The sequence below is a fragment of the Hemitrygon akajei genome, chromosome 1, assembly GCF_048418815.1.
Source record: "Hemitrygon akajei chromosome 1, sHemAka1.3, whole genome shotgun sequence".
Classification (NCBI taxonomy): Eukaryota; Metazoa; Chordata; class Chondrichthyes; order Myliobatiformes; family Dasyatidae; genus Hemitrygon; species Hemitrygon akajei.
Window position 1 is genome coordinate 217285061 of NC_133124.1, and position 15176 is coordinate 217300236.

General features: G+C 43.9%; 1 protein-coding gene across 2 annotated transcripts in view; it reads right to left on the reverse strand.

The window, feature by feature from the left end:
- Positions 1-213: 213 nt before the first annotated feature.
- Positions 214-15176, reverse strand: part of LOC140735803 (rab11 family-interacting protein 1-like) — a 56277-nt gene continuing 41314 nt past the window's right edge. For both annotated transcript variants that reach the window (XM_073061299.1, XM_073061290.1), the window contains exons 6-7: positions 8624-8777; positions 214-7602 (exon numbers count right to left, since the gene is read on the reverse strand). In XM_073061299.1, the coding sequence (XP_072917400.1) occupies positions 7414-7602; positions 8624-8777 (343 nt within the window). In that variant the 3' untranslated portion in view covers positions 214-7413. The remainder of the gene's footprint in view (positions 7603-8623; positions 8778-15176) is intronic.

Below are 15176 nucleotides of genomic sequence, written 5' to 3' on the forward strand. Positions count from 1 at the left end.
CTTTCTACCCTTACCAATGGAAGAGAAGTGGTTCAGCTTTGTGATATGGCTCAGAGCACTCGATAAGTGAATCGGAATTAGAGAGGAAGGGATGCTGATACCTCAAGTCACACTTTCTGCAGATATTGCCAAAGCTTCTCCACCCACGTGCGCTTTGACCCCAGCTGTAACCAAATCAGACCACTGCAGCTTAAAAACGCACAAGGAGGCGTCTGCCATAAAAAGTATTTTAATTCAGATTAAGTAATAAAACACACCCAAGTGGTAGAAAGTGTTATTACATTCATTTGCTGGTCAGAATGCAGGAAGCTGTGGAATAAATATTGCTGTTTTCATAAAATTTTATGTGCACAAGCTGAATATTCAGTAGGTGATTAAAAACTATTGAATATCCTGCAACATTTTCCTCAACCCCCCCACCACCAGTGCCAGCAAGTTTACTCCTCTTCAAATAGCTTTCTAGAGAGGGCTTCTGCTTGCTTGTAATTACCATTCAGTTCTCCTTATTGAACCCAGAGCAACACACACAAAATACCGGATGAACTCCGGAGGTTAGGTGGCATCTATGGAGAGGAATAAAGAGTCAACATTCATCGGAAAGTGAAGTTTGGAGGCCTGATGCTCTAGAGTACAAGAGTCTGTGGCAGAAGTCTAGAAGCAACCTGCTCTTGGGTTAAGTCCTGATGAAAGGTCTTGGCTTGGAATATGGGCTGAATTTCCCTCCATAGATGCTGCCTGACCTGCCGAGTTCCTCCAGCATTTTGTGTGAGTTGCTCTGGATTTCCAGCGTCTGCAGAATCTCCTGTTTTTGACAGTGGCTCCAAGCCCATTTAAATCTTGGGCTCTGAAGCCCAAAATAGAAGAGAACTTTTATTAAGACAGATCTGAGATTCAGTTTGATCATTGCACACTGGCAGAAATATGCGTCTCTCTTCCCCCTCCCTCCCCAATCAGTGGCTTGAACTCATTGCCAGCCACTAGATTTCAGCTTGCCTAGAATCCTATACAGTAGTGTCCTATCCAGTATAATGAGGTACTCAGCAGCAAGATTATAGTACTCTATATCACAGCAAACAAAATCAATACAGATGATCAGAAAGCCTTGGTGACGAGCTCAGATGCCAGGTACAATCTGGCTCTTTCACAGAGATTGACCTCTGAAGGAGCTGCTCCAGCCCATTATCAAGCAACCCAACCCCAATACTGTTCAACATGCAGTTTGGCATCGGTAACTGTACACAAACCCATTGCCTGTGAGTCACAGGCAGAAAGCAGCTCGATTTATACCCACCACCTCTGCTCTGCAGAAGTCATCCTCAAGTCAAAGCAGAGGTACAAAGCTGGGGTGCAATGCTAAAGTATCAAAGTCTTTCTTTCTCCCCCCCAAATTAATCAATAAATTGTGCTAGTCATCTTCTACAAATATATACTGTAGTTCTCCAATAAATTTCTTCAAACATTAATATTAAAATATAACTCAGAATATTAATTGAACACACTGGATCACCAACAAAGAAGCAAGTTATTAGTAAGGGCTTCCCTGGGAACTCAAATTTATTCCCTCCACCCCCAAGTACCACAAAAAGTTAGTTTCCCAAATTTATTACTGGGTTTCTGCTGAAGAGAGCATCTTCCTCAGATGAATAGGAAATATGAATCCAAGATAAAGCAGGAAAATCAGATCAGAGAAATCTAAGAAAAAGATTTCCTTAATCCAGATTTATTTAATCCGAGATAATTTGGCATCAGATGGAATTTAAGACCTAAAGTCTAGCAACGAATCCCCCCAAAATAAAACATCCATCTTCACTCAGCATTTCTATGTTGATCAAAATTTTGCTCTATTTACACATCCACCTAGGCGCCAAAACATGTTTATCTGTGCCACACATAGAAGATTTATTAAAATGTTATAGCATCAGCGGCGTTTACTACAACAGGGTTCTCCAGAGTATTATGTTGGTCAGTAAGACAAATTAAATTTGAAATTTACAAAATTAGGAAGTTGTAGAGCAGTTTGGCAAATGTGCAGGAGAATGGGATGATGGGCAGATTATCAACTTGCCAAGTGTGACCAGGAGCCCCACAGGATGTACTGGGGCAAGAAGACACCTCATTACTGAAGAATCAGGGAATGGATTATGCAAGTCAGACAATGTCACGAATACCAGCGGAGGACATGGAGACAACCGTCTGCCCGGCATTCTGCCTCTTGCCTAATGAGATAAACAAAGGTCAATACTTCTGATGCAATTACTGCCAGTACATGCAATGATGTCATCATATGCACAAAATACAACGGAGACCTCACAGTAAGGGGTCCAACATGGAGGGAATGGATACAGAGATCGGGTGGAACAATGGGGCAGAGTTTCACAGCTCTGGGGAAGCATGTCCAATCCCAAACTCTGAGACAGTCCGGCTGGAATTTGCACATTCTCCCTATGACCACGTGGGTTTCCTCCCACATCCCTAAGGCACTGCGAGATTCATTGGCCACTATAGATTGCCCCTAGTGGATAAGCAAGTGGTAGAATATCAGGGTAATGAGGAATGTAACAAGGGCAAATCAATGGAGAGAGAGAAAAAAAAAGAGCTTTTGGTTCAACACAAGAGATTGGCCAAACCAGGAATTTGGACCGTTGATTTTAGGGACAATTTGTTTGAAGTCCGAGAGGAGCTGACAGGGTGTGGATTGACAACAGGCTTTAAGACAGAAGTCTGGGATAGCTTCCAAGCAACTGACGGTAAATATTATTTATATTCAATCCCAGCAATAAATAATCTGTCACTGTAAAAGTTGGCTCCAAGTGCAGTAAATGACCAAACTAGTCAGATCTAGTTGGCTCCAAGTGCAGTACATTACCAAACTAGTTAGAAGTCAGATCTAGTTAAAGGTTTATCACCCTACTTGTGTAAACTATTAAAAAAAATGTTTTATTCTTGATCTCAAAATGAACACCTCATACCCTTGACCTCAATTTGAATTGAACAGCACTGAGGATTTCCAAGGGAATTCAAACTCATTCCTCCACCCCAAGTACCACAAAACTTGGTTTTCAAAATGTCTTGCTTACAGAATTATTCCTTTTCTCAGTACAGTAGACAGTATAAATCCAAGATAAAATAGCAAGAAAAAAATATTAAATTCAAGGAAAAGAAATACTTCCTTAATCAAAAAATGATTTTTTTAAATCCAAAATTTGACATCAGATGGAATGTAGTCAGCTCACAGATCAACCACGATCTTACCAAGGTGGCCTTGAGCCAAACAGGCTCCTTCCTATCTGTCAAGTCACAAAATTGCTCCTAAGCCTGGTCCTGGCTTGCTTGCTCAGTCAATCGTTTAATATGTGCACCCGAATACCAAAGATCTATTTACATCTACAATTCAATTGTGATTGAAAATAACATACCGTACTTTTATGTCAAATGAAAACTGGCATGTATGGATTCATTCAGAGTACTCTCCCACACGGGAGCTTCACTAATCCACACACTTCCCTGAAGCCTGAAATATTATGATGATTTATGAGCACCCCAATCGTACCTGCTCACTTTTAAATCTCCATGGTAAACTACCAAATAATCTGTTACTGTACAAGTCAATCTCATATGCCATAAATCACCAAAACAGACTGAGGTAAAAATCTGACCTAGTTAAAGTATATCACCCTACTTGGGCAAATTAATTTTTTTAAATATGCATATTATTAATGTCAAAGGTTCACATCATACCCTTGACCTCAAGTTGTAGAGTTCCAAATCCCACCCAATGTGGGATGCTCTCCTCTGGTCATCAAGTTTGAGAACACTGAATTCTTACTTCCCCATTTATTGCCCCCAACTGGGGTTTGCCGTACTAGTTCAGAGTGGTCCGAGTGTCCGCTTGCTGTGATCTCCCCAGCAAATGTTCACTGCAGCAGACAGGTGAAGATCAATGATCAACCTGTACAGGTGGCCAAATGCAAAAATGCTGGCCAGAGCAAAAAAGATCAGTACCATGTTCAACATCTACCTGTGTGGAATGGCCAAGGCAAGGTCACGGAAGGATCAATTTGTTTAGGAGGCAAATAAAAGGAAATAGTCAGTACAAAATACAACAGATTTAAAAAGTACACTTTTTTAAAAAATTTGTCTCAGAAATAATTATTCATTTCTACAAATTGGAATGTGTCCCCTCCCATCAAGCACAAGTCTTCAAATTTATTTACAGGAATTGAAGCAATTGAGTAGCTTTGTTCATCCTTTGACAAGTCGCCCCGACCTCGCAGGTGGTGGACTAAAAGGAAATTGCTTTGGACAGGTAGGGTGAATAACGCATTGAGGTTGGGGAAGTACAGCCTCTCTTCTTCCCCAATCTCTGCTACATGTAACCATTCACTTGCAACACTGCAACATTAAAAATGTCCCTTAACTTAGAAATGGTCTAGTTAATCTTTCAAAATAGCAGGCAATCTACATTCAACTGTACTTCAGACTAACATCTGGGATTCTTCAGTTCCACAAGCACACAATTTGAAATTATATTTTTTTTAAAGTGTTGAACATGTATATCGAGATAGAAAGCATCTGTGGAGAGAAAAATCCTCTTTGATATTTCCTCTACAGATGCTGCGTGACCTGCTGAGTATCTCCAGCATTTCTGCTTTTTATTTCAGATTTACAGCATCTGCAGAACATTTACCTTCCCAACTCAAACCCAGAAAGAGAATGAAATTAATGATGCCGAGTTTTTCCTGTTGTGAGTTAACTTTTCCATTGGCAATGTTTTAAAAGTCTTACTTTACATTTAAGTGGTGAAAGTCAGTAGTTGAAGATAGCAGCCAGTGTGTACTAGATCTGCGACTTCAAGCACCTCAACATTTCTTCATATTTCTCCTCTCCTATCAATTTCCTTCTTCAGCCGTTTGCCTTATCCACCCATCATCGCCCAGCTTCTTACCTCACCCTAACCTCCCGCACCCACCTGGCTTCACTTACCAGCCTCCAGCTACCCTTCTCCCCACCTTGTTCTGGTTTCTTCCCCCTTCCCTTTCAGTCCTGATGAAGGGCCTCAGCCTGAAATACTGACCATTTATTCATTCCCATAGATGCTGCCTTGGCCTGCTGAGCTCCTCCAACGCTTTGTCCGTGTGTTGCTCTGGATTTCCAGCATCTGCAGAATCTCATCTTTATTTCTATATCGCTACTGTTTTTGACCCCAGAACTCCCTCCACAGGACCTGTTGGAAGCATCTCGACTAACTGCAACTGTTGAAGAAAACAAGTCACCCCCACCTTCACGGACAATTTGGGGTGGGTTATAATGCCATTAGGGTGGCGGACTGGAGAGACATCTCTACCAAAGGAGGTGTAAGGCACTCCTTCTCTCTTCTAGCTGTGGGACATCCTTGGAGGTGTAGCGCCTGCTTAGCCCCCGATCAGGGTCATGTGAAGCCATGGGAGCAGGTGGTGGATGGTCATATAAGCAGCTGGTGCACATCACAAGTCCTGGTTATGCGACCACTGACACCAGGCAGACAATCTCTGAAGAGTATTGATTATGGCTGGGGTCACCCGTCTTGTAAAGACACTGTCCAGAAGAAGGCAATGGCAAACCACTTCTACTGAAAAATTTGCCTAGAATAATCATGGTCATGGCTAGACCACGATTGCCCATGTCATAAGATAAGGCATATATAATGATGAATAACATGCAAACACTGGCTCAAAACCCTCTTCCATCACAAAAATATCTCCAAAGATGAATGTTCCCCTTGTGCTATCAAGTAAAAATATCTGCAATGGAAGATAGTTGACCCAGAAAGTTCCCCTTTCTCTCTACAGAAACTGCCAAACACAATAGTCCATCATGTATGGTTTTATCTCAGATTTTCAGCAGCTGCAGTTTTGCGGCTTTTCAAACTCAATAAGGTAGGATTTTAGAAAAATAGAGATCTTGTTAGCTAGTAAATTTAAAGACCCCAATAGGTGAATTAGGGACCCTGGAACTTAGAAACTGGGTTTTAACTCCAATTCTAGAGGAGGTTTGCAGCTGGGAAGAGCATTCAAGAGAATTCAAGAAAGACAGGAAAAATCTCCACACCGAGGTAAAGAGACAGGAGGTCACAAGAAGCAGCTAAGATCCATTCCCACCTAACACCCTGCAGGTTATTGCTTCCTCACCACACACCTCACCAGGCCAAAAAGGTATTTTTTCCCCTCCTCTCACCCCCACTGCAAAGATTCCTCAGACGAATAACGTGACAGTGGGGTGCAACTTCTCCCTTCCCGATCGTTAGCAAAGTCAGTACTGGAAATAAGTCAGAGTGCAGCTCAGGATGTTGATGGTCTGGTTGAATTCTTCTTCATTCTTGGCAATCCATTTGCAAACATTTTGTCACCATTCCTAGAAGCGTGGTTTTCCGCAAACAGTTCTATAAACAAACATGAAGACCTCGTTTCCTTTTATAAGCCAGTGCGGGCAAAATTCCAGGCAAAGCACAGAGCTCACCACGCAACCAATCAGCAACAAGGCCCCATTGCTACGTCACAACTGAGTTTCTGTAACAATGGCCAATCAGCTGATTGATAATAAATGCCAAGCATCCAGAGGACACACCACAATTAACAGCGCTCTGATGACGTCTCCTCGTACGACGATGAAATGTTTGCGTATGGATTGACAAGATCAGAGAACAACTCAACCCAAAGTCAGTGCTGGCCATCCCTCCAAGCCCACAGAGCAGGTGACTTTTCAGATCAGGGTTTGCACGCGGCCCTGACACGGGAGGTAGGACTTAAAAAGCCCAGCAACACAGCTGACCAGCAGCTTACCTTCACAAAGTCGGGCTGTCTACAACATGTCAAAATTCATTCTCTTTTTTGGTGTTTTAAATAAAGCTATCCAGTGACAGAAGCGGGTCTGTAAATCTATACCAATATGGGATGTCTTGTAACACGGTGACGTACAAATTGTTACACACATTTTCAGGTTGAAGGCGGCATGTACTGACCGTTACACTCGATACGGCAAAAAAAGCCCAAAGGAGTGTTCAGGGCTCAATTGGAATCACGTTAACACGCTGATGTTGAGGTAAGTGGCCAGGTTGGTCACGGGTGGAGCAGGACTACCCGCTGCAGCCCGAGTCCCTTCTCCTGCCCCTTTGACCCCAGACAGTTAAGCCACTGTAACTATGTGATGGGATCCCAGAGTACAACTAGACTTGAGTGACTGCTGTGCGACTCTAGAAGGCACCCTGATCAACACCCGAATGGAGGGGATTCGAAGGGAATGCAAGACGGAGCACAGGCTCCACTGGGTTTAGTCTGTGGGTCATGAGTCAGTCGGCAGTTGGTGCAAGACATTATCTTGGAGCACAGAGCAGCATTTCTCGCCGTCGCACACTCTTTGTGCCCTCCCGCTGGGTTACTATGCCACCTTGAGGATGTTGGGGGTCTCGTCCATGACGCGGACCAAGAGGTTGTCAATGTAGCTCTCCAGGTCCCGCAGGTGACCGTCCTTCTTCGCAATCACCTCGTTCTGCTTCAGCACCAGCTGGATCAGCTCGTCGTGGGTGAGCTGGGAGTAGGCAGCTGCCGCATCAGAGGGATCATAATCCTGCGAAGTGGAGCGCAAGAACATTAACGTCAAGCTCAGCAGAGGCGGCAAACAGAACGTTACAAATAGGAACATTAACAACCAACACACCCAACGGTGTGCTTTGGGCAGCCCACAAGAGTCACCACACAAACTAAACTTATTATCAAAGTACATTCATGTCACCATATACAACCCTAAGATTTGTTTCATGAGGGGATTATTAGCAACTCCAAGAACCATAAAAGAATCATTGAGTACAGTGTGCAAATGACAACAAAGTGCAAATACAAAAATTAATAATAAATAAGCAATAAATATTGAGAATCTGAGGGGAAAAGAGTCCTTGAAAGTGAGTCCATAGTTGTGGGAACATTTCGACGATGGGGCAAGTGAAGTTATCCCACTGGTTCAAGAGCCTGATGGCTGAGGGTTAATAACTGTTCCTGAACCTAGTGGTGCGAGTCCTGAAGTTCCTGCATCTTCTTTCTGATGGCAAGAGTGAAGAGGGAGCATGCCCTGGGTGGTGGGGATCCCTGATGATGGATGCTACTTTGCTGTGACAGCAGTCTGTATGGAGGAGTGGGCTTTACCCATGATGGACTTGGCTGAACCCACAGAGACCCAACTCTCACCTCCAGGTTCATGCGTGGTTACTACCCCGAACCATCAGGCTCTTGAACAGTGGCAATAACTTCACTTGCCCCATCGTTGAAATGTTCCTACTTTCAAGGACTCATCTCATGTTCTCGATAGTTATTGCTTGTTTATTATTCTTTCTTTTATGCATTTGCAGTTGGTTGTCTTTTGCAGACTGGTTGAATGCCCATTATGGTCTTCCATTGGCTCCACTAAGGTCATTATTCTATCATGGATTTATTGAGTATGCCTGCAAGAAAATGAATCTCAGGGTTGAACATGGTGACACAAGTTCAAAGTAAATTTATCGAAGTACATGTGTTTCGATCTAAACAAATCTGAATCTAAAAGCGACCATGACCTTCACACATTGGTCATTAAAAATTAATCCATCTTCACTTACCTTGAGGGTTTGATTTTCATTTACCGCCAATGAGTACCCAGCAGACTTCGTCACCGATACATTCACATTCTTGATCTTGCTCTTCAAATTCTCCTCCGGAGACCTTGCGTTAAATCGTGTCTCCACTGAACTCATGGGCTTCACCGGGTGGGGTCTGGAAAAACAGTTTAAGCAGGGAATTTACCATTACAGCACAGAATGAGGCCATTCACCCATCATGACACACAGACCCTCAGAACAAAACCACCCACCGATTTCCAAAGTAACCCATTCTCATCCAGTTGCCCATTAAGCCTACCATCCCTCTGCACTGATTCTCTTGACTATCCACTCCTGAACCTGGAATGATTTACAAATTGGCTTTTATTTGTCACAAATACACCGATGTATGGCGAAGTGCATTGTTTCCAACAACCAGCTCAGCCCAAGGATGTGCTGCGGGCAGCCCACAAGTGTCTCCATGCTTCCAGTGCAAACACAGCATGTTCACAACTCACTAACCCCCAACTTGTATGACTTTGGACTTCAGAAGGAAACCCACGCAGTCACAGGGAGGTTGTAGAAAGTCCTTACGGGCAGCAACAGGAATTGAACCCTAATCACTGATGCTGCAAAACGTTTTGCTAACAGCCACACTGGGCTGAGTTCAGCCCAGATTAAGTGTGAAGTGGCTCATTTGGTATGTCAAATTTGAAGACAGAATATAATATTAATGGTAAGACTCTTGGCAATGTGGAGGATCTGAGAGAACTTGGGGTCCGTGTCGATAGGACACAAAGCTGCTATGCAGGTTGACGGTGTTATTAAGGCGGCGTATGGTGTTCATCAACCATGGGAATGAGTTCAAGAGCTCGGAGGTAATGTTACAGCTATACAAGACCTTGGTCGGAACCCACTTGGAGTACTATGCTCAGTCCTGGTCACCTCACTACAGGAAGGATGTAGATACTACAGAGAGTGCAGAGGAGATTTACAAGGATGTTGCCTGGATTGGAGTGCATACCTTATGAGAATAGGTTGAGTGAACTCGGCCTTTTCCTTTCTCCTTGGAGTGATGGAGGATGAGAAGTGACCTGATAGAGGTTTACAAGGTGATGAAAGGCATTGATCATGTGGATAGTCAGAGGCTTTTTCCCCCAGGGCTAAAATGGCTAACATGAGGGGGCATAGTTTTAAGGTGCTTGGAAGTAGGGACAAGGGGGATATCAGAGGCAAGTTTTCTTCCCCCACACAGAGTGGTGGGTTGTGTGGAATGCACTGCCAGTGAAGGTAGAGAGATGGATACAATAGGGTCTTTTCAAAGACTTAGATAGGTACATGGAGCTTACAGGCCTATGGGGTAGGGAAATTCTAGGCAGTTTTTAGAGTAGGTTCCTTGGTTAACACAACATTGTGGGCCGAAGGGCCTGTAATGTACTGTAGATGTCTATGTTCAATGCTCACACAACTGTACCACACATACAAACCAATTAACCTTACCAACCCACATTTCACCAGGGGAAAACCACTTACAGAAAATGCATACTCTGAGACCATGCAAACTCCACACAGACAGCAGCAGAGTGAGGATCGAACCCCCTGCTGCACCTCAGTGCTGTCCTACACAACACTGACACTGTACAAAGCGGCGAGGAGATTTGTCGTTGGTGAGAGGAGACCAAATGGAATAAGGACAGGCTCTCTTTAACCATCAACTGAACATGGTGGTTTTTAAAAAAAAACACACAATTCTGGAGGAATTCAGATCAGGCAGCATCTAGAGAGAGGAATAAAGAGTCAACATTTTGGGCTGACACCCCTCACCAGGACTAGGAAGGAAGGAAGGGGGCTAAAGCCAGAAAACGAAGGTGAGTGAGGAGGAAAGAATACAAGGTGAAGGACTGCAGGCTTCCACAAATAAAATGAAGAGAGGTATTTTATGTTTAAGAAAAGCAGTAACACATTTTATTGCACTCCAAACCTACACAACAAAAGCACGCTAAAAACCTTTTGCATAATAATGTTATCGTGTCAGACCAGCCTCAAAGCGAAGGCTCCAACTCAATGTTGGTGGCTGGGAATTATGTACATTGCTCCCAGTTACATTAACCTACAAGAGCAGATGAGGTGGGTGGGTGGGTGAGCAGAGGATGAAGAAAGAAGCAGGGAGGTGATAGATGGAAGATGCAATGGACTGAGGGAGGAGGAATTGATAGGAGAGGAGAGTGGACCGTGGGAGAAAGGGAAATGGGAGCCCCCAGAGGGAGGTGGGAGACAGGTGAGAAGAGGCAAGAGGGGAGTCAGAACTGGGAAAGGGAAATGGGGATGGGGAGGAAAGAAAGTTAGAGAAATTGATGCTTAATGAAATCTCAGCACAAAGCGTGCAACGTTTAGACCACAATCTTCTTGGACACAGAAAAAGAGGGAACACAAAATCCCCTATTGGCTGAACACCTGCCTTACATTACAACTGATCTTCTCATTGTTTAAACTCCAAGTCGTTGGCAGCAAGCTACAAACTGATATAACAAAGCCACACTCCCTTGGCCATCATCTCCTCCTCTCGATACTTGGATGTGCTCAGATCTCCAGGTGTTCCACAGCTGTGCTACACCCAAGACCTCCCACACAATAACATACTGGAGGAACTCAGCCCATCAAGCAACTCCTGGAAGCAAAGAGATGGTCAACATTTCAGGTCAACACCTTGCATCTTGACTCAACTCTTTGCCCCCACAAGATGCTGCCTAACCCACAAAGCCCCTCCATCAACTTACCTTTTGCTCCACATCCCAGCTGTTGCAGTCTCCAATTCACTTACTCCTCTAGATTAAAAAACAACAACTTTTCCAAATCTACTCACGCTGTGCGTGTACAGCTTTAGACCAGGACTTCCCAACCTGGGCCCCATGGCTCCCTTGCTTAATGTTATTGGTCCATGGCAGAAGTGGTTGGGAACCCCTGCTTTAGACCACTATTTAAAGTGGCACAGCATTAAAGGATGATTAGTCAGCATAACTCATTACAACAATGCCAACAATCACAATGAGTTCAATTCCTGCAGGTGCCTGCAAGGAGTTTGTACGTTCTCCCCTGACTATCTGGGTTCCCTCCGATCCGGGTTTCCCTCATTTTCCTCCGAGTTTGAGAAGATTTGGCGTGTCACCAAAACCGCTTAAATTTCTACAGATGCACTGTGGAGAGCGTTCCAACTGTCTTTGGGCGGGGGGGGGGGGCGGGGGGGGGGGGGGGGTTGACGACACAGGATTAAAGCAAGCTGCAGAGAGTTCTAAACTCAGTCAGCTCCTTCATAAGCACTAGCCTCTGTAGTATCCAGAACATCGTCAGGGAGTGGTCCCTCAGTGAGCAGCATCCATCACCCAGATCATGCCTTGTTCTCATTGCTAACATCAGGGAGGTACAGAAGCCTGAAGACACACTTAACGAATCAGGAACAGCTTCTTCCTCTCTGCCAGCTGATTTCTGAATGGCCATGAACACTATCTCACTACTTTTAATTTCTATTTTACACTAATTTAACATATACACACTTACTGTAATCCCGTTTTTTCTTATTATGTATTGCTACCGCAGAGTCAACAAATTTCATGACACATGCCGGTGATATTAAGCCCAATTCTTATGTACAGTACAGGTGAGGGGTAGTAAGTTTGATTCTGATGTACAGTACAGGTGAGGGGTAGTAAGTTAGTAAGTTTGATTCTGATGTACAGTACAGGTGAGGGGTAGTAAGTTTGATTCTGATGTACAGTACAGGTGAGGGGTAGTAAGTTTGATTCTGATGTACAGTACAGGGAGGGGTAGTAAGTTTGATTCTGATGTACAGTACAGGTGAGGGGTAGTAAGTTTGATTCTGATGTACAGTACAGGTGAGGGGTAGTAAGTTTGATTCTGATGTACAGTACAGGTGAGGGGTAGTAAGTTTGATTCTGATGTACAGTACAGGTGAGGGGTAGTAAGTTTGATTCTGATGTACAGTACAGGTGAGGGGTAGTAAGTTTGATTCTGATGTACAGTACAGGTGAGGGGTAGTAAGTTTGATTCTGATGTACAGTACAGGTGAGGGGTAGTAAGTTTGATTCTGATGTACAGTACAGGTGAGGGGTAGTAAGTTAGTAAGTTTGATTCTGATGTACAGTACAGGTGAGGGGTAGTAAGTTAGTAAGTTTGATTCTGATGTACAGTACAGGTGAGGGGTATTAAGTTGCAGTCCTGCGACGTTGTCATCGGAAACTTGGCACCACTATAATCCTCGGACTGTGTCAGCCGTTGACACAAAATGACACGTTTCACAGCTTTGATAGACGTACTGTACATGTGACAAATAAATCCAATCCTTAAAGTCAATAGCTGGAAGCAATGTTCTGTCATTTTTATGGACTTCCCCAAACATTGATACTCAGTACTGTTTCCATCGATGCTCTTTCTGACGTGCTTGTGGTTATGATCAGCAAACTTCAATATGTGGATCTCTCTCTAGTCACCAAGACACACAACTATTGGAGGCATTAGGTCCCTGTAGGGGCCTCTTTTCATTTATGTAGATTCAGATGCCTCAGGTTTGTCCAGCTTTAAGCTCTTGTCAAGTCTACACTCAGCTGACTGTCCCGTGGTCTAGGATGGTAATTCGAATGCCCAGGAACACAAGAAGCTGTAGAAGGTGGCGGATTCACCCCAATACATCACGGGCTCCTCACCATCTGTTGTACCCACAGGGGGCACTGCCTCAGGAAACACAAATCCAAAAGATCCCCTCCAGCCAAGACACACCATCTTCCCACAGCCACCATCAGGCAGGAGGTACAGAAGCCTGAAGTCCTACACCGCCAGGTTCAAGAACAGATACTTCCCTTCAACCATTCAGCTTCTGAACCAACTGACAAAACTCAATTTAAACACCAAACTAAAATGAAAGAACAGCTCAGGAAACATCCGTGGAGGGGAATAAATAGTCAAAGTTTTGAGCCGAGACCTTTCATCAGCCAGACAATGCCCGATCTGCTGAGTTCCTCCAGCATTGTGCATGCTGCTGGGATTTACAACATGTGCAGAATCCCGTGTGTCCTAACACTGAGTGTTTTTGTTCCAATTATATTTATTACAAAATTATTGTATAATACTAAAATTTATGTTTTTATTGTGAATGCTGTTTAGACAATAGGTGGAGCAGGCCATTTGGCCCTTCAAGCCAGTCATCCAATGTGATCGTGGCTGATCATACACAATCAGTACCCCGTTCCTGCCCTCTCCCCATATCCCTCGACTCCACTATCTTTAAGAGCTCTATCCAACTCTTTCTCAAAAGCATCCAGAGAATTGGCCTCCACTGCCTTCTGAGGCAGAGCATTCCGTAGATCCACAACTCTCTGGGTGAAAAAATTTTTCCTCAACTCCGTTCTAAATGGCCTACCCCTTATTCTTAAACTGTGGCCTCTGGTTCTGGACTCCCCCCAACATCGGGAACATGTTTCCTGCCTCTAGCATGTCCAATAATCTTATATGTTTCAATCAGATCCCCTCTCAACCTTCTAAATTCCAGTGTATACAAGCCCAGTCGCTCCAATCTTTCAACATATGACAGTCCCGCCATCCCAGGAATCAACCTCATGAACCTACGCTGCACTCCCTCAATAGCAAGAATGTCCTTCCTTAAATTTGGAGACCAAATCTGAACACAGTACTCCAGGTGGGGTCTCACCAGAGCCCTGTACAACCTCTTTGTTCCTATACTCAACTCCCCTTGTTATGAAGGCCAACATGCCATTAGCTTTCTTCACTGCCTGCTGTACCTGCATGCTTACTTTCAGTGACCAATGAACAAGGACACCTAGATCTCGTTGTACTTCCCCTTTTCCTAACTTGACACCATTCAGATAGTAACCTGTCTTCCTGTTCTTGCCTGTTCTTGTTTAAATGATGCTGTTGCAAGTTTTTATTGCACCTGTATGTGAAAGTAAACAATGAAACACAAACGCCCCACCACACGGGACGTGCCCTCTTCACATTATTACCATCAAGGTGGAGCCTGAAGAGAGACACTCAATGACTCAGGAACAGCTTCTTCTCCACCATCCGATTTCTGAACAGACATTGAACCCATAAACACCGCTTTTTTTTTGCACTTTAAAACATTTCAAATTGAAATTTATAGCACTGTATTGCTGCCACAAAGCAACAAATTTCATGACATACATCCGTGATAACAAACCTGATTCTAACCAGGATAGTTGGAACTACAAAGCAGCAGTACACCCTGCAGGGCCCGAAGCCTGAATTTGCATGTTGAACTACTGCAGCTTAGTGCTACGAACCACAGGTCTAGACATCTCCCCAACTGCCTCTGGGTCAGAATTAAAGCAAAAAAAAACAACCAAGAGGCAAATCAAGCACTCATGCATCAAATGGGACTAAGATTTTGGAAGGGTGATCAACCCACACAGAACAGGATAAGTAATTAAAATAAAAACCATCTGGGCAGAAAGAGCACATTCAATACCCTCTCCAAGAAAAGCCAAAGAATGGCTTATTCAAAATGATGTGCATAAACACACTA